The sequence below is a fragment of the Pristiophorus japonicus genome, chromosome 7 (genome assembly GCF_044704955.1).
Source record: "Pristiophorus japonicus isolate sPriJap1 chromosome 7, sPriJap1.hap1, whole genome shotgun sequence".
Classification (NCBI taxonomy): Eukaryota; Metazoa; Chordata; class Chondrichthyes; family Pristiophoridae; genus Pristiophorus; species Pristiophorus japonicus.
Window position 1 is genome coordinate 169,986,666 of NC_091983.1, and position 25,175 is coordinate 170,011,840.

A 25,175-nucleotide genomic window follows, 5' to 3' on the forward strand; every position below is an offset into this window, starting at 1 on the left:
TTCGATGCTTCCAGATCCAAGGTTGTTCCAACCTACGTCATTGAATTACAGTATGCAGATGATGTTTGCAATTGTGCACACTCGGATTCCGAACTCCAAACCATTGTCGACACCTTCCTGAAGCATTCGAGAGTCTGGGCCTTACACTAAACATCAGTAAAACAAAGGTTTTCTACCAACCTACCCCCGCCACACAGTACTGCTCCCCGATTATCAAGATCCATGACGAGACCTTGGACAATGTGGTCCACTTCCCATATCTTGGGAGTCTACTATCAGCAAGGACAGATGACGATGACGAAGTCCAACATCGTCTTCAGTGTGCCAGTGCAGCCTTCGGCCACCTGAGGACATGAGTGTTCGAAGACCAGGATCTCAAACCTGGCACCAAGCTCTTGGTCTACAGAGCTGTAGTGATACCCACCCTCCTATATGCTTCAGAGAAATGGACTATGTACAGTAGACACCTCAAAGCACTGGAGAAATACCACCAACGCTGCCTCCACAAAATCATTGGCAGGATAGGCGCACCAACGTCAGCATTCTCTGTCAGGCCAACAACCCCGCATCGAGGTATTGACCACGCTTGACCGGCTTGGGTGGGCGGGCCACATTATCCGCATGCCCGATGCTAGACTCCTGAAACAGGCACTCTACTCCAAGCTACGTCAAGGCAGACAAACCCCAGGAGGGCAGAGAAAACACTTCAAGGACACCCTCAAAGCCTCCTTGATAAAATGTAACATTCCCACCAAGTCTTGACATCAGAGTGTGGTGTGGTGAGTTGCCTGTGCATGGTAGGTGTACATTTTTAATATACAGATAGATCAATAGATATGGATATAATGTGGGAAAATGTAAGATTATCCACTTTGGTAGAAAGAATAGAAAGGAAGAATATTATTTAAATGGAGAGATCACAGAATGCTGCGGTACAGAGGGATCTGGGTGTCCTCATACATGAAACACAAAAAGTTAGTCTGCAGGTACAGCAAGTAATTAGGAAGGTAAATGGAATGTTGGCCTTTATTGCAAGGGGGATAGAGTATAAAAGCAGAGAAGTCTTGCTATAATTGTACAGGGTATTGGTGAAACCACATCTAGAGTACTACATACAGTTTAGGTCTCCCTATATAAGGACGAATATACTTGCATTGGAGGCAGTTCAGAGAAGGCTCATTAGGTTGATTCCGATTCCTGAGATGTAAGGGTTGTCTTATGAGGAAAGGTTGAGCAGGTTGGGCCTATACTCATTGGAGTTTAGAAGAATGAGAGGTGATCTTATTAAAACATACAAGATACTGAGGAGGCTTGACAAGATAGATGCTGAGATGATGTTTCCCCATGTAAGGGAATCTAGAACTCGGGGGCATAGTTTCAAAATAAGAGGCCGTCCATTTAAGACAGAGATGAGGAGGAATGTCCTCTGTGAATCTTTGGAATTCTCTACCTCAGAGAACTGTGGAGGCTGGGTCATTGAGTAAATTTAAGGTTAAATAGACAGATTCTTGAATTATAGGGGAGTCAAGGGTTATGGTGAACAGGCAGGAAAGTGGAGCTGAGTCCATGATCAGATCAGCCATGATCCTTACTGAATTGCGGTGCAGGCTCGACGGGCCAAATGGTCTACTCCTGCTCCTATTTCTTATGTTCTTATGATATCTCCAGCTGATAGTAGCTTCAGTTCATGGGTTATAACTTCAAAGTCTTGGCAAATGTAATTTAAAAAATGCCTACCAATTTTATTGCTTTTCTTCTTAACTCCCACTCATTCCATTCATATGATTTAACGATGTTTGGCTCCAGGATGTGAGTGTCAGTTTGTGTGCAGCTGTCACACATTGCGAGGGGTTTCAAGCATCTGCCTGCCTAGAATTTAGAAAGAAAAGAAAATAAGGGGGAAAAAGACAAACACCAGACTGAAAAATTATTACAAACATTACAACAGTGACTACACTTCAAAAAGCGCTTTGAGACATCCGGTAGTCGTGAAAGGCACTATATATATGCAAGTCTTTCTTTCTTCAAATTGTGGAAAAATGACTTCGTAGAATCATAAAAATTTACAGCATGGAAGGAGGCTATTTCGGCCCATTGTGTCCGCGCCGGCCGACAAAGAGCTATCCAGCCTAATTCCACGTTCCAGCTCTTGGTCCGTAGCCTTGTAGGTTACGGCACTTTAAGTGCACATCCAAGTACTTTTTAAATATGGTGAGGGTTTCTGTCTCTACCACCCTTTCAGGCAGTGAGTTCCAGACCCCCACCACCCTCTGGGTGAAAAAAATTCCCCTCAAATCCCCTCTAAGCCTCCTACCAATTACTTTAAATCTATGCCCCCTGATTGTTGATCTCTCTGCTAAGGGAAATAGGTCCTTACTATCCACTCTATCGAGGCCTCTCAATTTTATACACCTCAATAAGGTCTCCCTTTAGCCTCTTCTGTTCCAAAGAAAACAACCCCAGCCTATCCAGTCTTTCCTCATAGCTAAAATTCTCCAGTCCAGTCAACATCTTCGTAAATCTCCTCTGTACCCTCTCTGGTACAATCACATCTTTCATGTAATATGGTGACCAGATGATGTCATTGCCAGGTGCGCAAAGCTAACTTCAAATCGCCCCCAAAATCTGCCTGCCCCCGGACGAGAAGGCAATTGCGCCTGATTGGTGCCTCCTGGCGGCGCTAACGGGGTTAAAAAAAAGTGTCAATTTCTGCCCCAGAGTGTTTCCACTTGTGGGGAAGAGCAAAACTAGAGGCTATCAATATAAGATAGTCACCAAGAAATCAATAGGAAATTCAATAGAAACGTCTTTACCCAGAGAGTGGTGAGAATGTGGAACTCGCTACCGCAGGGAGTGGTTGAAGCGAATAGTAGAGATGCATTTAAGGGGTAGTTAGATAAGCATATGAGGGAGAAGAGATTAGAGAGTTACGCAGAGTTGGAGGAGGCTCGAGTGGAGCATAAACGCCAGCATGACTGTTTGGGTCGAATGGTCTGTTTCTGTGCTGTATAACCTATGTAATCCTATTTAAACCCTTGGAGCCCCAATGGTGAATCTGCACTCCACTCGTTCTAAGGCCAATATATCCTTTCTAAGGTGCAGTGTCTGCAATAATACACAGTACAGTGTACTCCGAATGTGATCTAACCAGGGCTTTGTATAGATGTAGCAAAATGTCCACCCCTTTATATTCTGGACCTCTAGAAACATAGAGAAACATAGAAAATAGGTGCAGGAGTAGGCCATTCGGCCCTTCTAGCCTGCACCGCCATTCAATGAGTTCATGGCTGAACATGCAACTTCAGTACCCCATTCCTGCTTTCTCACCATACCCCTTGATTCCCCTAGTAGTAAGGACTTCATCTAACTCCTTTTTGAATATATTTAGTGAATTGGCCTCAACAACTTTCTGTGGTAGAGAATTCCACAGGTTCACCACTCTCTGGGTGAAGAAATTCCTCCTCATCTCGGTCCTAAATGGCTTCCCCCTTATCCTCAGACTGTGTCCCCTGGTTCTGGACTTCCCCAACATTGGGAACATTCTTCCTGCATCTAACCTGTCTAACCCCGTCAGAATTTTAAACGTTTCTATGAGGTCCCCTCTCATTCTTCTGAACTCCAGTGAATACAAGCCCAGTTGATCCAGTCTTTCTTGATAGGTCAGTCCCGCCATCCCGGGAATCAGTCTGGTGAACCTTCGCTGCACTCCCTCAATAGCAAGAATGTCCTTCCTCAGGTTAGGAGACCAAAACTGTACACAATACTCCAGGTGTGGCCTCACCAAGGCCCTGTACAATTGTAGCAACACCTCCCTGCCCTTGTACTCAAATCCCCTCGCTATGAAGGCCAACATGCCATTTGCTTTCTTAACCGCCTGCTGTACCTGCATGCCAACCTTCAATGACTGATGTACCATGACACCCAGGTCTCTTTGCACCTGCCCTTTTCCTAATCTGTCACCATTCAGATAATAGTCTGTCTCTCTGTTTTTACCACCAAAGTGGATAACCTCACATTTATCCACATTATACTTCATCTGCCATGCATTTGCCCACTCACCTAACCTATCCAAGTCGCTCTGCAGCCTCATAGAATCCTCCTTGCAGCTCACACTGCCACCCAACTTAGTGTCATCCGCAAATTTGGAGATACTACATTTAATCCCCTCGTCTAAATCATTAATGTACAGTGTAAACAGCTGGGGCCCCAGCACAGAACCTTGCGGTACCCCACTAGTCACTGCCTGCCATTCTGAAAAGTCCCCATTTACTCCTACTCTTTGCTTCCTGTCTGACAACCAGTTCTCAATCCATGTCAGCACACTACCCCCAATCCCATGTGCTTTAACTTTGCACATTAATCTCTTGTGTGGGACCTTGTCGAAAGCCTTCTGAAAGTCCAAATATACCACATCAACTGGTTCTCCCTTGTCCACTCTACTGGAAACATCCTCAAAAAATTCCAGAAGATTTGTCAAGCATGATTTCCCTTTCACAAATCCATGCTGACTTGGACCTATCATATTACCTCTTTCCAAATGCACTGCGATGACATCCTTAATAATTGATTCCATCATTTTACCCACTACCGATGTCAGGCTGACCGGTCTGTAATTCCCTGTTTTCTCTCTCCCTCCTTTTTTAAAAAGTGGGGTTACATTGGCTACCCTCCACTCCATAGGAACTGATCCAGAGTCAATGGAATGTTGGAAAATGACTGTCAATGCATCCACTATTTCCAAGGCCACCTCCTTAAGTACTCTGGGATGCAGTCCATCAGGCCCTGGGGATTTATCGGCCTTCAATCCCATCAATTTCCCCAACACAATTTCCCGACTAATAAGGATTTCCCTCAGTTCCTCCTCTAGTTATAAAGGCTAACATTCCAATTGCTTTTATGAGTATTTTTGGTACCTGACTACTACATTTTAGTGCTCTGTGTACATGGACCCCTGAATAACTTTGGAACTCCACTGTTCCTCGCTTTTCACCATTTAAATAATTCTCGGATCTATCCTTTCTTGGTCTAAAATGGATGACTCACACTTAACTGCGTTGAAATCTGTCTGCCACAGTTTTGCCCACTCAATTAACCTTTTAATGTTTCTGTAATTTTATGCTCCTGGCTACACTTCTTACTATACCACCAATAATTGGGGCCGAAATTGCCCCCCAAGCAAAACGGGGTGCACGTACCAATACAAATGATTTTTCTTCATCCCAATCCATAGGGTAGAGAGTCAAGCAAAATGGAGGCCTTAAAAGATTTTTTTCTCCAGGCAGTGTTTAGGGTGGCTGAGGGGCGGAAGTCGTTTGGGAGCAGGGTGGAAGGCAGGCGGTCAACGTTGCGAACCCGTGGCCGCCATTGTCTGGCCGACTTCGGTGTCGATGAATATTAAAATAAAATGGCAGGGTGGGAACACAGGTGGGGCGGTAACCTGCACCACCACGAAAATAATGGAGGGCAATTTCTCAAATGTCAGCACTTCTACCCCAACTGAATGGTAGGTGCTTACTGATCCGTTATTGCCTCTTTGAGGTGGTAACGGCTCTTAAAAAAAGGGGCAATTTCAGCCCCATTGTGTCATCGGCAAACTTGGATATATCTATTGTGTTATCCAAGCCATTAATAAATATAGTGAATAGTTGAGGCCCCCAACACAGATTCTTGTGGAGCACCACTAGTCACTTCCTTCCAATTCGAGTACATACCCATTATTCCTTATCTCTGTCTTCTATCGCCTAACCAATCTCCTAACCATGTCCACAATTTGCCTTCAATGCCATGCACTTTACTTTTAGCTAAACAGTCTCTTATATGGAACCTTATCGAATTCCTACGGAAGTCCATATAATCTATATCCATAGACATTCCTACATCTACTACAAAAGCAAAATACTGTGGATGCTGGAAATTTGAAATAAAAACAGAAAATGCTGGAAATACTCAGCGGGTCAGGCAACATCTATGGAGAGAAAAAGAAAGTTAAAATTTCAGGTCGATGACCCTTCGACAGAACTAGAAAAAGTTAGAGATGTAACAGGTTTTTATGCAAATGTCGGGAAAGGAGATGGTAATGGGACAAGTTAAGAAACAAAAGATGAGTGTCAACAGGGTGTAAATGGAGATGGCAGAGTCATCAACAGCTGCCAGAGGAAGGAGAGAAAAAAAAAATAGGGGTAGGGGTTACGGTCTGAAATTGTTGAACTCCCATGGTCTACTACTTTAGTTACTTCCTCAAAAAAATTCAATTAGGTTCGCTAGACAAGACCTACCCTTTACAATTCCATGTTGGCTCTCTCCAATCAACTCAAATTTCTCAATGTGCTCAGTCACTTTATCCTTAATTATAGATTCCAATAACTTCCCCTCCAAAGGTGTTAGACCAACAGGTCCATAACTTCCTGATTTTGCACACCTTTCTGAAATAATGGAGTTACTTTTGCAATTTTCCAAGGGACAATTCCCAAATCGAGGGAGTTTTGGAAGATTATGGCTAAAGCATCTGTAATTTTCTCACCTACTTCCTTTAAAACCCTGAGGTGGAAATCGTCAGGTCCTGGGAATTTGACAGTCTTTAGTGCCATTATTTTTTCTAATACTCTTTTTGTGCTTACGTTAACTTTATTGAGTTCCAAGTCCTTGATTTATCATTAACTTCCCAAAAACAGAGTGTAGTGTATGCAGACATTACACAGAGAAAACAGGAAGTCATAAATCTGAATTGCTTCTACTTTTTAGAAAACAATGCTGAAATTCCAGGTACTTTGATGTAGGTGACCTGACAAAGGCACACACAACAGAAGAAGTTAATAAATAATAACTGGATCAGGAGATAAAGCTCCACGAAATCCTCATTGACCTTAAAGAAGTAATTTAATGACGTTTACCACCGAGGTTATACCATTAGAGCAGTATAAAACTGACATACAAAGAAACCTGTACAGCCAAGTCTACAGTACAATGTGGCAATAATGGTTTGTCTGAATCTAGAGTTAATAAAGGTTGCTCCCTGTCCATGCCCATAGCCAGCTTTGAGGCAATGCAGGCAGCAGCCTCAATAACTTTATTATAACCTGAAGTGTAAATACAAGTGAAATTAATTATTTAGTTTATAGAATTACAGCACAGAGACAGCCTATTTATTTTTAATTCTCCCGCTGTTGTTTCCTACATTACAACAGTGACTAAACTTCAAAAGTACGTGAGTGACTGTAAGACGCTTTGGGTTGTCTTGAGGTCTTGAAAGGCACGATATGAATGCAAATCTTTCTGTAATAATGGATAGAGTAAGGACATTTTTAGATTGAAGGTGAGAAAAATACCCTGTAACTTATTTATTTTGTTTTAAGACCCTGAATGACAAATCTGATATCTAAGACCAAGCTATCATGATGAGCGAGGGGAGATCATTAATACAAAAGCAAAAACTGCAGATGCTGGAAATCTGAAATAAAACCAGAAAATGCTGGACATAATCAGCAGGTCAGACAGCAACTGTGGAGAGAGAAACAGAGTTAATGTTTCAGGTCGATGACAACATTGTTTGAAGTACAGGTGTGACATCCGAAATTCAGAAACCTCGGGACCGAGGCCGTTCTGGGGGTTCTGGGGATTTCTGGATTTTGGAATGTCTTTGCCTGGGCCGAGGTAGGTAGGGGAGGGGGTTTGGGAGGAGGGGGGAGCGGGGGGAAGGCAGCTGAGGTCAGGGGGATGGGGGGGTGGTCGGGCAGCCGAGGTAAGGGGCCAGAGGTGGGACCGGAGGTTGGAGCCGGAGGTCGGGCCGGGACCGAGGGTTGGGCCGGGGTCAGAGGTCAGGCCTGTCAAACAATAGTGAAAAGAGGGCGGCCGCCACTCTTTCATCCGCTGCTGGCGGGTCCCGCGCCGTCATCCATTTTCTGAGACAATGGCCTTGCAAATTTAAATGAGGGAGAGGTGACATCAGTCAGCATGCAACGCCGACTTAACATCACCGTGACGAACTTGGACCTTAGCGCTGAGTTCAGCACAGGTCTTAAGCTCGCCATGTAAAACCGAGCATTCAGCAGACTCACAGAGGCGCTATAAGCACCTCGTAAAGGGACACACAAATCTTTCAGGTAAGTTTGCATTTAAGCTTTTGGATTGAATATTTTTGACTTTATTAATGTAGTGGCTCGCTGCAATACATGTTAAACATTTTTAAGTGAGTAGGGAGTGCTGCAGGATTCTTTCAAGGCCTCAGATGGTAAAAGAAGGCTTCTGAGAAGACAGAAAATGCTGCAAGTACTCAGCAGGTCAGACAATATCCGTGCAGAAAGAAACAGAGTTCACTTCTCACTTTATGCTGTCATTTCAGATTTACAACATCTGCTCAGAGAGAAGAGGAAGACGCAGAAGAGGAAAAAATAGAAGAGGAAGAAGCTGAAGGAAGGATGCAACCAGGCAGCCCCTTTCTGACCGGAATACCCAGGATGGAATGATCTTCCTCCAGTACCAGTGACCATAACCTTTCAATGTTTGTCCCACACCTTAACTTCCCTCAGTTCCTGACCATCACAGTATCCTTTTGGCCACAATGGTGAAATAAAGCCATCACAAAGCAAACTTTCTAATCCAGCTTTATACATCTATCCATCCAATATGGCATCAAGAAATTAGCTCATCACCCTTTTGCATTCTCTTAGTGATTGTCTTGTGTGTGCCTTTACTTATCCTACTGATGTCACGCAGTGCTACCCCAGTGCCTTCAGCATGGCTGATGGAAGGCTGCTGACTTTCAGTGGGGGACACTGCAATGGCCTTGTTGGTCGATCTTGAGGAGCTGGTGGGTGGGAGTGTGAAATTGAATGGCGTGTTTCTTCTTCTTCTTCATTCTTCTCTCCATATTCTTGGTCAACCACTGGCTGAGCAGGCTGCATTTCTTAGGCATGTGAAGTGAGGAAGGCACAAGGGTGGAGTTTGGTGAAGGGGGTTGGGGGCGGGAAAGCATGAGGTGCATGCCAGAGGAGGATAATGTATGAGGATACCAGCACCTTGTATTCCTTCAGCGGGCCAATAGCTCAACCATGCCCCTGCCAAGAATGGCCTGCACCGTGAGATGAATGGGAGGTGTGCTTCGTGATTGGTAGAGACTGTTGCTAGGTGAGTGATTGGGAGTGGGTCGTGCATTGAGGCTAGTGATTCAGTTGGTAGGAGATGGCTTTTGAAGATGCATTCACTGATCTTGACCAGTGGTCTGAGGTTATGAAGTTTCCTTGGGCATTGGAGCCAGGTGGTGGGGTGGGGCGACACTGCTGGCCTTGGTGATGTGATCGCACATCGTTCTTTCTGGAGGGCCTCCTGGCCCCTGTGGGTAGACAACCTCTCTTGCAGTGTTGACCTCTGCACAAAGTTGGAGTGCTGCATGCGAGACCCTGGGTGCTTCTTCCCTGGCTTGCTGAGTCATTTGTGGTAGTGCTGAAGCACTTTTCCCATCCTTTGAGGCATAGAAAGGAATTCAAACTTTAAGAGTTGAAGACTCCGATTTGGGACTACTTTTTAATGTTAATTTTTTTAAAAGAGGCAGTAAGGGCTGAAAGCTGCATTTTTTACTTAATTTTTATTTTTATCAGTTCAGAAGGCTTTTAATGCATTGCCCTTTTAATGTCCCACAATGCTTGGCGACCTCATTGCCTTGCTTACAGAGACTGTTGAAGAATGATGCCAACTTCGCCACCAGGAGAGCATTACATGGCGAGTTAGTGCTGGTTCTAAAAATCTTTAGTCCCAGCCCGAATTTTTCTCTTCTACCGCTTTGGCCATTTTTAGTGGCCATTAACCCGAGGCCGTGGTGACACCGGCAACTCTCTAAGCCGAGATATTTGAGATTTAATAATAAAAAGGTGCACAAACATGTCGGGCCACAAAACAAAAACGTTTTAAGAGAAACAGCCGCTTATCTGAAGACTTAAAAGTAAAAAAGTGTGAATGGAGTCTAAACATGCATTTAACCTACCCAAAAATCTGTTTTTTTTTTAAAAACTAGAATCTTGGGGCTAGAAATTGCATTGTCTCACTGCCTGGCTTCTGGGCGGTATTGGCCGTTGTGGGCAATAATCGGGTCGTCGAGAAATTGCCCAGTTGAGTTACGCCGGCGGTTTCGAGGTACCGCTGGGGAGCGGACCGCCGGCGTGCACCGTTCTCAGATCGCCATGGCGCGATATTTGGCTCAGCGGTGACCCGTAGGTAAGTATAAAAAAAAACGCCCACGAGAATCAGCGGAGCTGGGCGGTTGGTGAGTAGCTTTGCAAGAAAAAGGTAAGTAATTGGTTTTTTACTCATTATTTTAAAATTATGTTGTGGTTAAAAGGGTGTTTTTAATGATTTTTTTTATGTTCTGTTTTTAAAATATATATTTTTAGTGTTTTTCTCCTCCTAGGCCCAACCCACAGCCTCGGTGTAAATTTTTAGTGAATTTTTTATTTATTGCCCATTTTCTTTAAGAACCACCCAAGCGACCCTAAATTCCACTTTTTTGCCGAGAATCGGGGTGCAACACCCATTTTTTTCGCTGGGCGGATTTTTTTCTTTTTTGGGGGACAGTTTTCGCCGGCGATAATCTTGGGAATCTTAGCGGTCTTTTGGGCAGCAATCTGATGCTGGAGGATTGTTAGGAAATTCTAGCCCGTGGTATTTTTGATGTGTTGCTCATTATTTGTGTGTTCTTGATCCTGGCAATATTGAGTTTATTTTCTGTTTATTGGACTGACATTGGAGGTTGGAATTGTGATCCAACTGGAACTAGGCAGAGACTGCAAATTAGGTGGTTTGGTGCCACTCGCTTTGTACCTGCTGAGAAGTAGCATTTAAGGCCGCTGTACCTGTGTATAGGGAGTGATTGTGGAAAACTGCTGATGGAGCTCCAGTAGTTGAATAAGCTCTGGAGATTTCTTAGCTTCATCTGCTGCCTTGGCAATGTAATAATCAGGCTTTTGAGCAAAAGCGCTGGCAGCCTCCTTTGAAGAGAATGTGTAATATTTTTCTTGATGTTTAAGAATTCCAATATCTGGACTGCCTGAAAAAATAAAGAACAGATTATTTTATGCCATTCCTATAAAATATTTTACATCCAATTACCCTGCTGCTCATGTGACATGATTACATCAGATTTGTGTGTGGCGCATTTTTTTTTGCCTAAAATGACCCTCTATGTTTATAACTGAAATTGCAAATGTTCACATTATTTACTCTATTTTGTTACTATTCACTCAGGAAAATAAAAATAATGGGGCCGAAATTGTCTACCGCTGGAAACGTGGCTTCCTTGTTTCAGCTGTTTTTATCAGCGTGGTGAATACGGTGGCCTCTCGAACGAAATTCCGCCCTTTGGCTTTTTTTTTTCGAGCGGCCTGGAAGTCAGTCATATTGGGGGCGGAAGTGCAGTGGTGAGCGGAAGTTCGCACACTAGAAGGACGGAAGTTGGGGGCGGGCGGAGTGTCCTCTGCTGTCACTCATCAGCGTACAGGTGGTGACGTCATCACGTTGGCACGTCACTCCCCTTCACTTAAAGGGGAGAGCCACTGCCATTCTTTAAGTTAGGTCCACTGGGCCACCGGGGAGGGTTTCGGCCGGGCCAGTGGCGGGTGCCAGGCTTCCTGTTGCCGGCCTGGCCGAACCGGCGGGCATAATTGTCGGCCCAACCTGGCAGTTGGCTTTTCATGAATTAAGCAAATACTTTCAACTCAGAAGAGTACTGACACATCTTGTATACCTCTCAGAAGGAGACCATGTCTTGCAGCAAATGCATAGGCACAGAATCCTCTATACTGCATAGTCAGTTGGGAATAAATTCGTGTCGTTTCTGGAAAGATCCACTCCCGATTCTTGAAGTCTGATGGATTTATTTTATGTTCTGAAAAGTAAAACAATACAAGGAACAATTGGTGTTGTTCAGTGTAACCGCTTGTCACTAGACACACATTATTCAGTATTTGCCCTTTTTACATGAAGATAATGGGCCAGATTTTTCTATTCTTGCTCCTGGACATAGTGGATTGCCTGTTCACGGTGTATAGAGGACAATCAGATAGGATTAGGATGCATCATATGCCTACAAGGGAGTCTGCCCAATCTTCTATCGATTAACTTAACGTATGTTTCTCCCCATATAATTTTCCTTTTTGCAATGTGCCTAGGCAATCTAATGTTCCCAGGGGTAGCAACAAGAAAATCTAACCCCAATATTTTGGTTATCTACTAGTAAACTTCCTGTGGTGTTGTTCATAGGTAGTGTGGGACATGGGCTGGGGAGTTGGGCAGGTGGACAGGGAATACCACACAGGGCCAAGAAGTGCAACAATTATGCAAAGTGGGCGCTGGAGAGCAATACAAGCCCCAATTTAAAGGGGAATGAATGACACTGGGGCAAGAAGTGACCTCCCTAAGCCTGATACAGGAAGCACAAGCATTCATGAGGTTAAGACTGGAAACGTAGCCATTCCAAGGCCTGAGGGTGGGAGAGAGAATTGAAGAAGCAAAGCTTTTTGGCGTTTTCTTCACGTGCAAACCCAGATAGTGAGAGTTGGCAGGTGTGGAGAGGCGGGAGTTCCGGGGTCGGCGAGAGGCCTATAAAGGCCAGTGAGACCTGGAGCAGCGTCGAGGAGGTGCATGGAGAGGCGGGAGTTCCGGGGTCGGCGAGAGGCCTATAAAGGCCAGTGAGACCTGGAGCAGCGTCGAGGAGGTGCATGGAGAGGCGGGAGTTCTGGGGTCGGCGAGAGGCCTATAAAGGCCAGTGAGACCGGGAGCAGCGTCGGAGGTGTGTGGAGAGGCGGGAGTTCCGGGGTGGGTGAGAGGCCTATAAAGGCCAGTGAGACCGGGAGCAGCGTCGAGGAGGTGCGTGGAGAGGCGGGAGTTCCGGGGTTGGCGAGAGGCCTATAAAGGCCAGTGAGACCGGGAGCAGCGTCGGAGGTGTGTGGAGAGGCGGGAGTTCCGGGGTGGGTGAGAGGCCTATAAAGGCCAGTGAGACCGGGAGCAGCGTCGAGGAGGTGCGTGGAGAGGCGGGAGTTCTGGGGTCGGCGAGAGGCCTATAAAGGCCAGTGAGACCGGGAGCAGCGTCGGAGGTGTGTGGAGAGGCGGGAGTTCCGGGGTGGGTGAGAGGCCTATAAAGGCCAGTGAGACCGGGAGCAGCGTCGAGGAGGTGCGTGGAGAGGCGGGAGTTCTGGGGTCGGCGAGAGGCCTATAAAGGCCAGTGAGACCGGGAGCAGCGTCGGAGGTGCGTGGAGAGGCGGGAGTTCCGGGGTCGGCGAGAGGCCTATAAAGGACAGTGAGACCGGGAGCAGCATCGGAGGTGCGTGGAGAGGCGGGAGTTCCGGGGTCGGCGAGAGGCCTATAAAAGGCGTACTTGTGCAGCTACAGGGAGAAGGCAAAAAGAAGTAGAAAGAAACAGAAAGGTGACGTCACAGCCAAGGGGGTAAGTGATTGGCTGGTGATTGGTGAGTAGTTTTTCTTTTTTCTCCGATAACAGTGAGTAAACTTTAGCACTGTTGTTGCCAATTTAAGTTAATCTAAGGGTTAAGTCATGACAGGAGAGCTCGGTCACGTGATATGCTCCTCCTGTACCATGTGGGAACTCAGGGACACTTCCGGTGTCCCTGACGACTACGTGTGCGGGAAGTGTATCCGCCTCTAGCTCCTGACGGACCGTGTTGCGGAATTGGAACTGAGGGTGGATTCACTCTGGAGCATCCACGATGCTGAGAACGACGTGAGTAGCACGTGTAGCGAGTTGGTCTTACCGCAAGAGAAGGGTCCACAGCCAGATAGGGAATGGAAGGCCAGCAGGAAGAGTAGTGCAAGGAAGGTAGTGCAGGGGTCCCCTGGGGTCATCCCCCTGCAAAACAGATACACTACTTTGAGTACTGTTGTGGGGGTGGGGGGATGACTCATCAGGGGAGGGCAGCAGCAGCCAAGTTCATGGCACCGTGGCTGGCTCTGTTGCACAGGAGGGCAGGAAAAAGAGTGGGAGAGCGATAGTGATAGGGGATTCAATTGTGAGGGGAATAGATAGACGTTTCTGCGGCCGCAACCGAGACTCCAGGATGGTATGTTGCCTCCCTGGTGCAAGGGTCAAGGATGCCTCGGAGTGGGTGCAGGACATTCTAAAAAGGGAGGAAGAACAGCCAGTTGTCGTGGTGCACATTGGTACCAACGACATAGGTAAAAAAAAGGAATGAGGTCCTACAAAACGAATTTAAGGAGCTAGGAGCTAAATTAAAAAGTAGGACCTCAAAAGTAGTAATCTCCGGATTGCTACCAGTGCCACGTGCTAGTCAGAGTAGGAATCGCAGGATAGCGCAGATGAATACGTGGCTTGACCAGTGGTGCAGCAGAGAGGGATTCAAATTCCTGGGGCATTGGAACCGGTTCTGGGGGAGGTGGGACCAGTACAAACCGGACGGTCTGCACCTGGGCAGGACTGGAACCAATGTCCTAGGGGTAGTGTTTGCTAGTGCAATTGGGGAGGAATTAAACTAATATGGCAGGGGGGTGGGAACCAATGCAGGGAGACAGAGGGAAACAAAAAAGAGACAAAAGCAAAAGACAGATAGGAGATGAGGAAAAGTGGAGGGCAGAGAAACCCAAGGCAAAGAACAAAAAGGGCCACTGTACAGCAAAATTTTAAAAGGACCAAGGGTGTTAAAAAAACAAGCCTGAAGGCTTTGTGTCTTAATGCAATGAGTATCCGTAATAAGGTGGATGAATTAACTGTGCAAATAGATGTCAACAAATATAATGTGATCGGGATTACGGAGACGTGGCTCCAGGATGATCAGGGCTGGGAACTCAACATCCAGGGGTATTCAACATTCAGGAAGGATAGAATAAAAGGAAAAGGAGGTGGGGTAGCATTGCTGGTTAAAGAGGAGATTAATGCAATAGTTAGGAAGGACATTAGCTTGGATGATGTGGAATCTATATGGGTAGAGCTGCAGAACACCAAAGGGCAAAAAACATTAGTGGGAGTTGTGTACAGACCTCCAAACAGTAGTAGGGATGTTGGGGAGGGCATCAAACAGGAAATTAGGGGTGCATGCAATAAAGGTGCAGCAGTTATAATGGGTGACTTTAATATGCACATAGATTGGGCTAGCCAAACTGGAAGCAATACGGTGGAGGAGGATTTCCTGGAGTGCATAAGGGATGGTTTTCTAGACCAATATGTCGTGGAACCAACTAGGGGGGAGGCCATCTTAGACTGGGTGTTGTGTAATGAGGGGATTAATTAGCAATCTCGTTGTGCGAGGCCCCTTGGGGAAGAGTGACCATAATATGGTGGAATTCTGCATTGGGATGGAGAATGAAACAGTTAATTCAGAGACCATGATCCAGAACTTAAAGAAGGGTAACTTTGAAGGTATGAGGCGTGAATTGGCTAGGATAGATTGGCAAATGATACTTAAGGGGTTGACTGTGGATGGGCAATGGCAGACATTTAGAGACCGCATGGATGAAATACAACAATTGTACATTCCTGTCTGGCGTAAAAATAAAAAAGGGAAGGTGGCTCAACCGTGGCTATCAAGGGAAATCAGGGATAGTATTAAAGCCAAGGAAGTGGCATACAAATTGGCCAGAAATAGCAGCGAACCTGGGGACTGGGAGAAATTTAGAACTCAGCAGAGGAGGACAAAGGGTTTGATTAGGGCAGGGAAAATGGAATACGAGAAGAATCTTGCAGGGAACATTAAGACGGATTGCAAAAGTTTCTCTAGATATGTAAAGAGAAAAAGGTTAGTAAAGACAAATGTAGGTCCCCTGCAGTCAGAATCAGGGGCAGTCATAACGGGGAACAAAGAAATGGCAGACCAATTGAACAAGTACTTTGGTTCGGTATTCACTAAGGAGGACACAAACAACCTTCCGGATATAAAAGGGGTCAGAGGGTCTAGTAAGGAGGAGGAACTGAGGGAAATCCTTATTAGTCGGGAAATTGTGTTGGGGAAATTGATGGGATTGAAGGCCGATAAATCCCCAGGGCCTGATGGACTGCATCCCAGAGTACTTAAGGAGGTGGCCTTGGAAATAGCGGATGCATTGACAGTCATTTTCCAACATTCCATTGACTCTGGATCAGTTCCTATCGAGAGGAGGGTAGCCAATGTAACCCCACTTTTTAAAAAAGGAGGGAGAGAGAAAACAGGGAATTATAGACCGGTCAGCCTGACCTCAGTAGTGGGTAAAATGATGGAATCAATTTATTAAGGATGTCATAGCAGCGCATTTGGAAAGAGGTGACATGATAGGTCCAAGTCAGCATGGATTTGTGAAAGGGAAATCATGCTTGACAAATCTTCTGGAATTTTTTGAGGATGTTTCCAGTAGAGTGGACAAAGGAGAACCAGTTGATGTGGTATATTTGGACTTTCAGAAGGCTTTCGACAAGGTTCCACACAAAAGATTAATGTGCAAAGTTAAAGCACATGGAATTGGGGGTAGTGTGCTGACATGGATTGAGAACTGGTTGTCAGACAGGAAGCAAAGAGTAGGAGTAAATGGGGACTTTTCAGAATGGCAGGCAGTGACTAGTGGGGTACCGCAAGGTTCTGTGCTGGGGCCTCAGCTGTTTACACCGTACATTAATGATTTAGACGAGGGGATTAAATGTAGTATCTCCAAATTTGCGGATGATACTAAGTTGGATGGCAGTGTGAGCTGCGAGGAGGATGCTATGAGGCTGCAGAGTGACTTGGATAGGTTAGGTGAGTGGGCAAATGCATGGCAGATGAAGTATAATGTGGATAAATGTGAGGTTATCCACTTTGGTGGTAAAAACAGAGAGGCAGACTATTATCTGAATGGTGACAGATTAGGAAAAGGAGAGGTGCAACGAGACCTGGGTGTCATGGTACATCAGTCATTGAAGGTTGGCATGCAGGTACAGCAGGTGATTAAGAAAGCAAATGGCATGCTGGCCTTCATAGCGAGGGGATTTGAGTACAGGGGCAGGGAGGTGTTGCTACAGTTGTACAGGCCTTGGTGAGGCCACACCTGGAGTATTGTGTACAGTTTTGGTCTCCTAACTTGAGGAAGGACATTCTTGCTATTGAGGGAGTGCAGCGAAGGTTCACCAGACTGATTCCCGGGATGGTGGGACTGACCTATCAAGAAAGACTGGATCAACTGGGCTTGTATTCACTGGAGTTCAGAAGAATGAAAGGGGACCTCATAGAAACGTTTAAAATTCTGACAGGTTTAGACAGGTTAGATGCAGGAAGAATGTTCCCAATGTTGGGGAAGTCCAGAACCAGGGGTCACAGTCTAAGGATAAGAGGTAAGCCATTTAGGACCGAGATGAGGAGAAACTTCTTCACCCAGAGAGTGGTGAACCTATGGAATTCTCTACCACAGAAAGTTGTTGAGGCCAATTCACTAAATATATTCAAAAGGGAGTTAGATGAAGTTCTTACTACTAGGGGGATCTAGGGGTATGGCGAGAAAGCAGGAAGGGGGTACTGAAGTTGCATGTTCAGCCATGAACTCATTGAATGGCGGTGCAGGCTAGAAGGGCCGAATGGCCTACTCCTGCACCTATTTTTCTAATTGATGGGGAGGGATTTCCACAACAAAGCCGGAACTTGCCCTCACCAATATTTACACTCAAGCATTTTCTCGAAAAGGTCAATGGACAACAATCAGAAATGGGAATCATGCATTGAGGTCAATAGCAGAAGGCCTCCTGCAATGCCCGGGTTTAGATCAGCTAACTCAGCACAGACTGGAGATTAAAGCTTGAGGGAATAGGATAATTTCTGTACCAACACCTACAGTGCTTTATATCATCAGGTAGAAAAAAACCCATAGATTTTAAATGATGGTGCAGACAATTATGGAAGATGTCCACAAGTTCTGTAAAAGTGCCACCTCTCCGAAAATTGCACATTCGGTGGGCAGCACTGCAGAACATTGTGGATATGGTTCCCATAATTTATCCATCCATGATGTCCTGATAACTGCACCCAGCCAGCGAGGTTTCCTACTGGTAGGGTGCACGTATACAACATTTACATTAAAATAAAATTTAACATTAAAGATCAGCTGTTGACAAAAACATGGGGCTTGAACCACCACTTTTGTGCTTATTGCCCAAAAATGGGTGTTATTTCCGGCGTGGGCGGTAAAAAAGAATTTTCAGATTGCTGGATTCTCACCCATTCTCAAAGCACCTCGTCTTCATTTTTGAAAATGGGCATTAGCGCGAGCGATATGAAATGGGCGGTAGCATTACATTTTTTTGACCTTCTGCCATAAAGTGTGGTCGTCCTGAGCAACGGCATGGCAATGCTTGATTCCCGCGATTCAGGAGGCCAAGGGTCATCATGACATGCTCAGAAGAGGAGAGAGAGAGAGAGAGAGGGAACTCAGAGGCACTGAAAGCGTGTGTGGCTGTGGTGTGTGCTTGTCTGGCTGTTGTTGGAGGCACGAGGGAGGCATGAGGTAGCAAAAAGCCCACTAAGCATCAAGAACAAAGTTGGCACCGGGTTTTTCTCCAACAAATAAGATATAACATGGAAGGGATGGTGGAGGCCTGGAGCTGATAGCCAGGAACACTGGTGGCAGAGGGCTCCCATTGGTCCCGGAGCGCTGCAGTGTACCCCAAGGTGCCGCACCCCCATTGCCAACGACATACGAGAGCCAGGAGCAACATCTTGCTTCTGGCTCGGAGCATATTCCCACCTTGGGACCGTCCTCTCCCGTATCCATCCAAGCAGCGGTTCGGCCGTCATCCCCCCCGCCAATGAAGCATCGCCTGAGGAGCTCTTCGGCCAGGCGGCTTGGAGTCAGGAGGGGAAGGGGTAGAGGTGGGGAGGAGAAGTGCGGGGGGGGGGGGGGGGGGCGGGGGGGAGAAGGGTTGGTTTATACAGAAATACTGATGATTTCAAACTAATGTTTAGCTTAAATGTTCTTTATTTAACAAAACCTTGTTGCGCTTTGGCTCAGATAGCTGCATTGTTACACGCTGGTGATTCCTTAACATCAAAGGGTATAATCACACTTAACGTCAATCAACTTAAACTTTAACTGTCACCAAGGTGATGCCCACCATTGATGTATCACCAGCACACCCAGCAGTGTGTCAGCCTTGTAACTAACACCAACTTTCTTTCAGGCAAAGCGCTCATTGATGAGCTCCTGATGTAAGGCTCTTGCAGCTATCATGCCACCACGGGCCCTTTCATGCAATATACAGGGGGGCGGGGGCATGGCTTCAGCGTCATTCTGATTGTCTGGGCCGACGTCAGCGTCCACCTCCTTGTCCTCCTCTTCCTCTCTCAGGTGAGGTGGACTGTCAGACTCATCAGGCAATTCTTGTCCCCTCCTGATTGCCAAGTTGTGCAGCATGGAGCACACCACCAGAAACTGAGCTACCTGCTCAGGGTTGTATTGGAGCTCGCCTCTTGAGTGGTCCAGGCATCTAAAGCACTGCTTCAGCACTCCAATGGTTTTCTCCACGATATTGTGAGTTGCTCTGTGGCTCTCGTTGTATCGCCTCTCGGCTTTGGTGTGGGTGTCACACAGGGGGGTAATCAGCCAGGTGGCGAGGCCATATCCTTTGTCACCAAGCATCCAGCATTGACCTTGTGGCTGATTGTTAAACAAGTCAGATACAGTGCTCTCACACAGGATGTGAGCAGTATGGATGCTGCCCGGAAATTGAGCATTCACCTCCAGTATAATTTGCTGGTGGTCGACAACCAGCTGGACATTCAGGGAATGGAATCCCTTGCGGTTCTTGAAAACCTCTGAAAAGGTGTCCGCATCGCGATGTACATAGAGTCTATTGCTCCCTGCACCTTGGGGAAGTTTGCAATTCTGAGACTCCTAGAGCCCTCTCACTCTGTGCCTCCCTGGTCATAGGGAAGCTGATCAAGTCCCTCCTGGGTGTGTACAGAGCTTCAGTGACCTGTCTAATGCAGCGATGTGTGGCATGCTGAGAAAGTCCGCAAATGTCTCCAGCTGTGGCCTGAAAAGAACCCGAGGCTTAGAATGACACTGCCACGGTGACTTTGACCTCGATGGACAGTGTAGTACTGATGGTGCTGGCAGGCTGCAGATCTTCCCTTATCAGCTGGCATACCTCAGTGATAATCTCTTTACGGAAACGCAGTCTCCGAAGGCAGGTGGTGTCAGGTAAGTCGAGGTACGAATGCTTGTACTTGAGGACCAGACGTTACACCCCCTGCCTCATCTGTCTGTCACGTCTTAAATTGGGCACATAATGCAGTGGAGCGTTCCTTCGGCGGTGTCGACTCTGCTGCATTTAATTGGTCATCAAGAGAGGGTGAGAAAGGACAGGCCCCATTGCAGTAGCTCTCTGCTTTCCACCGATTGGTCACAAACAAGGAATGTCCCAACAAAGCCACCTATTCAGTTCCAATTGGTCACTGTATGATCAAGATGTTTTTAGAGATGTTCACATCAATTCCAATGATCCGCAGAGTATATCCAAACTCTGCCAAGGTTGAAGCACAGCAGCCTTTTAAAGGACGCGACATGTGATGTAGAATATGGCGTCCATAACGCTGTGATTAGTTCCGATTAGTTCCACTTCTGGGCATTTTTTTGGGCGAGCGATATTGTGGGCGATATGTGTGCGAGGTGGTGAAATTGACGCTGGGCGATCTCATGGCCGCTAGTTTCGGTAAATATGCTCTTTATGACAAAAAAAAGTGGGCGGGCTTTAATATTGAAACTTGGAATTAAGTCTGTGCAGAAAATAACGCTGGGCGATATTATGGGCATTGATTTCGCCCATTCTGATGGATCCGCCCAAAAAAAGTGGGCGGGAGGTAATATTTTTTCTCGGCGTTAAGCACATGGGGAAAGTAAAGCTCGGCGATAAGTTTCCTAAAAATGCCAGTCAGTTTTCATTTTGTGCCAAAATGGGCGATATATGGGCTTATACATCATTTCAGTGGTAAAATGGGCGTTAAGTGGGCGTTAAGCATGCAAAAAAAGTGCAGGTTCTAGCCCATAGCCTCAAATCCTTTCTCTGACCAAGCCTCTGATCACCTTCACTATGCTCACTGTTCACCTGCACCGCGCCTTCATCCTTTTCTGACTGGTTTCGTATATTTTCCTATGTTATGGGTTCTGTATAGGTTCAAGTTGTCAGGTTGTATGAAAGCAAGGAGTGGGTCTACAGTTACTGAGTCCGTCTTTTCAGCGTGCAAGATCGCATTTTAGAGGATACTATCATTAGAAGGGTGAACTTGATTGCTTTTTATGACATCCACCAAGTCCCATACCTCGGGAGCCTCTTATCAACAAGAGCAGACATTGACGAGACTCAGCACCGCCTCCAGTGCGCCAGCGCAGCCTTCGGCCGACTGAGGAAAAGAGTGTTTGAAGACCAGGCTCTCAAATCTGCCACCAAGCTCATGGTCGACAGGGCTGTAGTAATACCCGCCCTCCTGTATGGCTCAGAGACATGGACCATGTACAGTAGGCACCTCAAGTCGCTGGAGAAATACCACCAACGATGTCTCCGCAAGATCCTACAAATCCCCTGGGAGAACAGAAGCACCAACATTAGCGTCCTCGACCAGGCCAACATCTCCAACATTGAAGCACTGACTACACTTGATCAGCTCTGCTGGGCAGGCCACATTGTTCGCATGCCAGACACGAGACTCCGAAAGCAAGCGCTCCACTCGGTGTCTACTGTATGGTCCACCTCACTGAGCCATATAGGAGGACTACATTTTCCTGAAGCACTGCAATGGAAGATCAAGTTTGTAAAATCCACCAGATGACAACATTTTTGTCCCGATTCAACATACCTGATACTTCACTTAACCTCTGTTCGTCAGTTTTCACAGCCACTCCCTCCAGCAAGGGCCCAATGACACTATCTGGAAACAGCTGTGAGTGAGTTCCCAAATACGGATATAGGTTGCTTACTAAGTTGCTGAAGACGCTAAGCAGCACCATCTCATCCTGGAAAGAGGTCCACAGGTTGGAGAGGACTATAAAATGAGGCTAGCAAAATAGGTAAAAATAAATCTACATTAGGTTCAAACATACAATTGAGAGATTTTGAAATATTTTACATGGTGCTAATTATATAATCTGAAATTGTTTGAGAAAACTATGGCCATTATTAATCATCTAAGAGTATGAAATTGTTCATGGGATGAAAAAAGTAGTTAATCCCCCCCTCCACCCCCCCAACCAATTGTTTAATGGTACATTCACTCTTCATACAGATCAGGAAGCTTCTAGAGCCTGGAAATTACTGCTATTAATATTAGTGGACAAAACCTGCTATATATGACAATCCTTTTTCTGCAATTTTAATGGAGTTGTTAAACCAGTTTATTTTAAATTCATGCCGAAGCATGTTATCCTCGACTCTGGGGGACTGCCTAAGAAGAAGAAGAGAAGATTATTTTAAATAGATTTTGAAAGTAGAATACAGGTGCCACTAGATGAAGTCCAACACCGCCTTCAGTGTGCCGGTGCAGCCTTCAGTCGCCTGAAAAAAAAAGTGTTTGAAGACCAAGATCTCAAACACGGCACCAAGCTCATGATCTACAGAGCAGCAGTGATACCTGCCCTCCTATATGTTTCAGAGACATGGACAACATACAGTAGGTACCTCAAAGCACTGGAGAAGTAACACCAACGCTGCCTCTGCAAAATCCTGCAAATTCATTGGAGTGTTCTCTCTCAGGCCAACATCCCCAGCATCGAGGCATTGATCACACTCAATCAGCTCCGATGGACAGGCCACATCGTCCGCATGCCTGACGAAGTGGAGCTGAGTCCATGATCAGATCAGCCATGATCTTATTGAATAGCGGAGCAGGCTCGAAGGGCCTTATGGCCTACTCCTCCTCCTATTTCTTATGTTCTTATGTAAGACTCCTGAAACAAGAGCTCTACTCCGAGCTCTGTCATGGCCAGCGAGTCCTAGGAGGGCAGAGAAGACACTTCAAGGACATCCTCAAAGCCTCTATGAAAACATGTAACATCCCCACCTCTTGTGAATCCCTGGCCCAAGACCGCTCAAAGTGAAAAAGCATTCGAAAAGGCACCGAACACTTCGAGTTTCTTCATCAGGAGCATGCGGAAGCCAAGTACAAACAGCGGAAGAAGCGTACGACAAACCATGCACCCCACCCACCCATCCCTTCAACCACCGCCTGCCCCATCTCTGGCAGAGTCTGTAGATCCTGAAAAGGACTCATCAGTCACTGAGTACTCATATTAGTGTGGAAGCAAGTTGTTATGTAATGATGTGTGTATCGTCCCAGTACCTTAAATGTAATGTAAGTACTATGCCACACCACAGAGGGCGCTGCGGTGGGAAACCCTGGTAGTACCTGCAACAAGGACTATATAAGGGTGACCACCACACTCTGGAGCTGAACAATAAAGGGCGAAGGTCACAGCAGTTAGATTTACACCAGACCGTGTGGAGTCAGTGATTTGTGTGCTACATGCACCACATTGGCAACGAGGATGCGGACGAACTCCACGCAACCATGGCTACTCTGGGCTCGCTAAAGGATTTTACCATGGGCAATGATTGGGAGGCCTTTACGGAAAGGCTCGAGTACTACTTCACAGCAAATGACCTGACGGAGGACACATATGCAATGAGAGAGAAGCGTAAGGCGATATTGCTCTCCAGTTGTGGAGATGAGGTTTACTGATCGTCAGGGATTTGCTGGCACCTGGGAGCGCCAGGGACAAGTCATACGAGGAGCTGACTGAACTCATTCGTGACCAGTTGAAACCAAAGGAGAGCATCCTCACGGCCAGATACAAATTTTACCATCACTGCAGACCCGAGGGCCAGAATGTCACCAGATATGCTGCGGACCTCAGGAGACTCGCTGCGCCGTGTGATTTTGTGGCACACCTTGACGAGGCTTTGCGGGACGTTTTCGTTATGGGGATTGGCCACAAGGGCCTCCTTCACAAGCTGCTGGCCACGGAACCCACAGTCACTCTGACAAAGGCCATCACCATCAGCCGGGCATATATGACCTCGACTTGCAGCACCAAGCAAATAATCCACACTGTCTCGAGCCCGGCAGGCACTGTCCACAGGATAGCGCCCACCACGGACAAAACTGCAGAACGTGGCTCTGCCCGGGGCAGAGAGCACGGACCTCGGGATCCTGGAGCTCAGAGTCCGCCGAGGGGGGCCAATCAAGCAGCACCATGCTGGCATTGTGGAGGAAGCCATGGGGCTCACCGGTGCAGGTTTGCGGAGTACACGTGCAATACCTGCCACGTTAAAGGCCACCTTCAGCGTTTGTGTAAAAGAAATCAGACCCACCGTGTGGCTGAGGAGATGGGGGATGATCTTCTGTTCAGCGAGGAGCAGGTAGAAGAAGATGAGGTGCTTGGACTGTATACGTGCACCGACGATTCACCCCCAGTGATAAGTGAAGTAAAAATCAACGGAGTCCCAGTGAGTATGGAGGTGGACACGGGCTCGGGTCCGTCGTTGATGAGTCGGAGAACTTTTGATAAACTGTGGATTAACCCAGCTGCACGACCCAAGCTGGTCCCGGTCACGGCGAAGCTGCGTACCTACACCAGGGAACTAATACCTGTTCTCGGCAGAGCGATGGTGCAGGTATCCCACGGGGACGAGACGCATGGTTTACCTTTGTGGGTCGTTGCAGGCGATGGGCCGACACTCCTCGGCCAGAGTTGGATGGGGACGGTCCATGGGAGTTGGGAAGACTTCATCACTCCACAGGCTGCTGCTCCCCAGGGTGCTGCCGTGCCCGGGGTCCCCAGAGAGCAGCGCCGACCGAGCTGGAGCTGCAGCCTCAATCCCCCCACAGGCAAGTCCCAGCCCCGGACCTCACACAGAGACCCTACAGTCTTAATCCACTCACAGGCAAGTCCCAGGCCCGGACCTCACACAGAGACCCTGCAGCCTCAATCCCCCCACAGGCAAGTCCCAGGCCCGGACCTCACACAGAGACCCTGCAGCCTTAATCCCCACAGGCAAGCCCCAGGTCCGGATCTCACACAAAGATCCTGCCGCCTCAGCCCCCACAGGCAAGTCCCAGGCCCGGATCTCACACAGAGACCCTGCAGCCCCAGCCCCCACAGGCAAGTCCCAGGCCCGGATCTCACACAGAGACCCTGCAGCCCCAGCCCCCACAGGAAAGTCCCAGGCCCGGATC

General features: G+C 47.0%; 1 protein-coding gene across 4 annotated transcripts in view; it reads right to left on the reverse strand.

Moving 5' to 3' along the window:
• Positions 1–25,175, reverse strand: part of cfap206 (cilia and flagella associated protein 206) — a 97,389-nt gene that overhangs the window by 13,979 nt on the left and 58,235 nt on the right. For all 4 annotated transcript variants that reach the window (XM_070885565.1, XM_070885568.1, XM_070885564.1 and 1 more), the window contains exons 9-12: positions 21,801–21,999; positions 11,732–11,872; positions 10,842–11,035; positions 1,738–1,869 (exon numbers count right to left, since the gene is read on the reverse strand). In XM_070885565.1, coding sequence (XP_070741666.1) covers positions 1,738–1,869; positions 10,842–11,035; positions 11,732–11,872; positions 21,801–21,999 — 666 coding nt within the window. The remainder of the gene's footprint in view (positions 1–1,737; positions 1,870–10,841; positions 11,036–11,731; positions 11,873–21,800; positions 22,000–25,175) is intronic.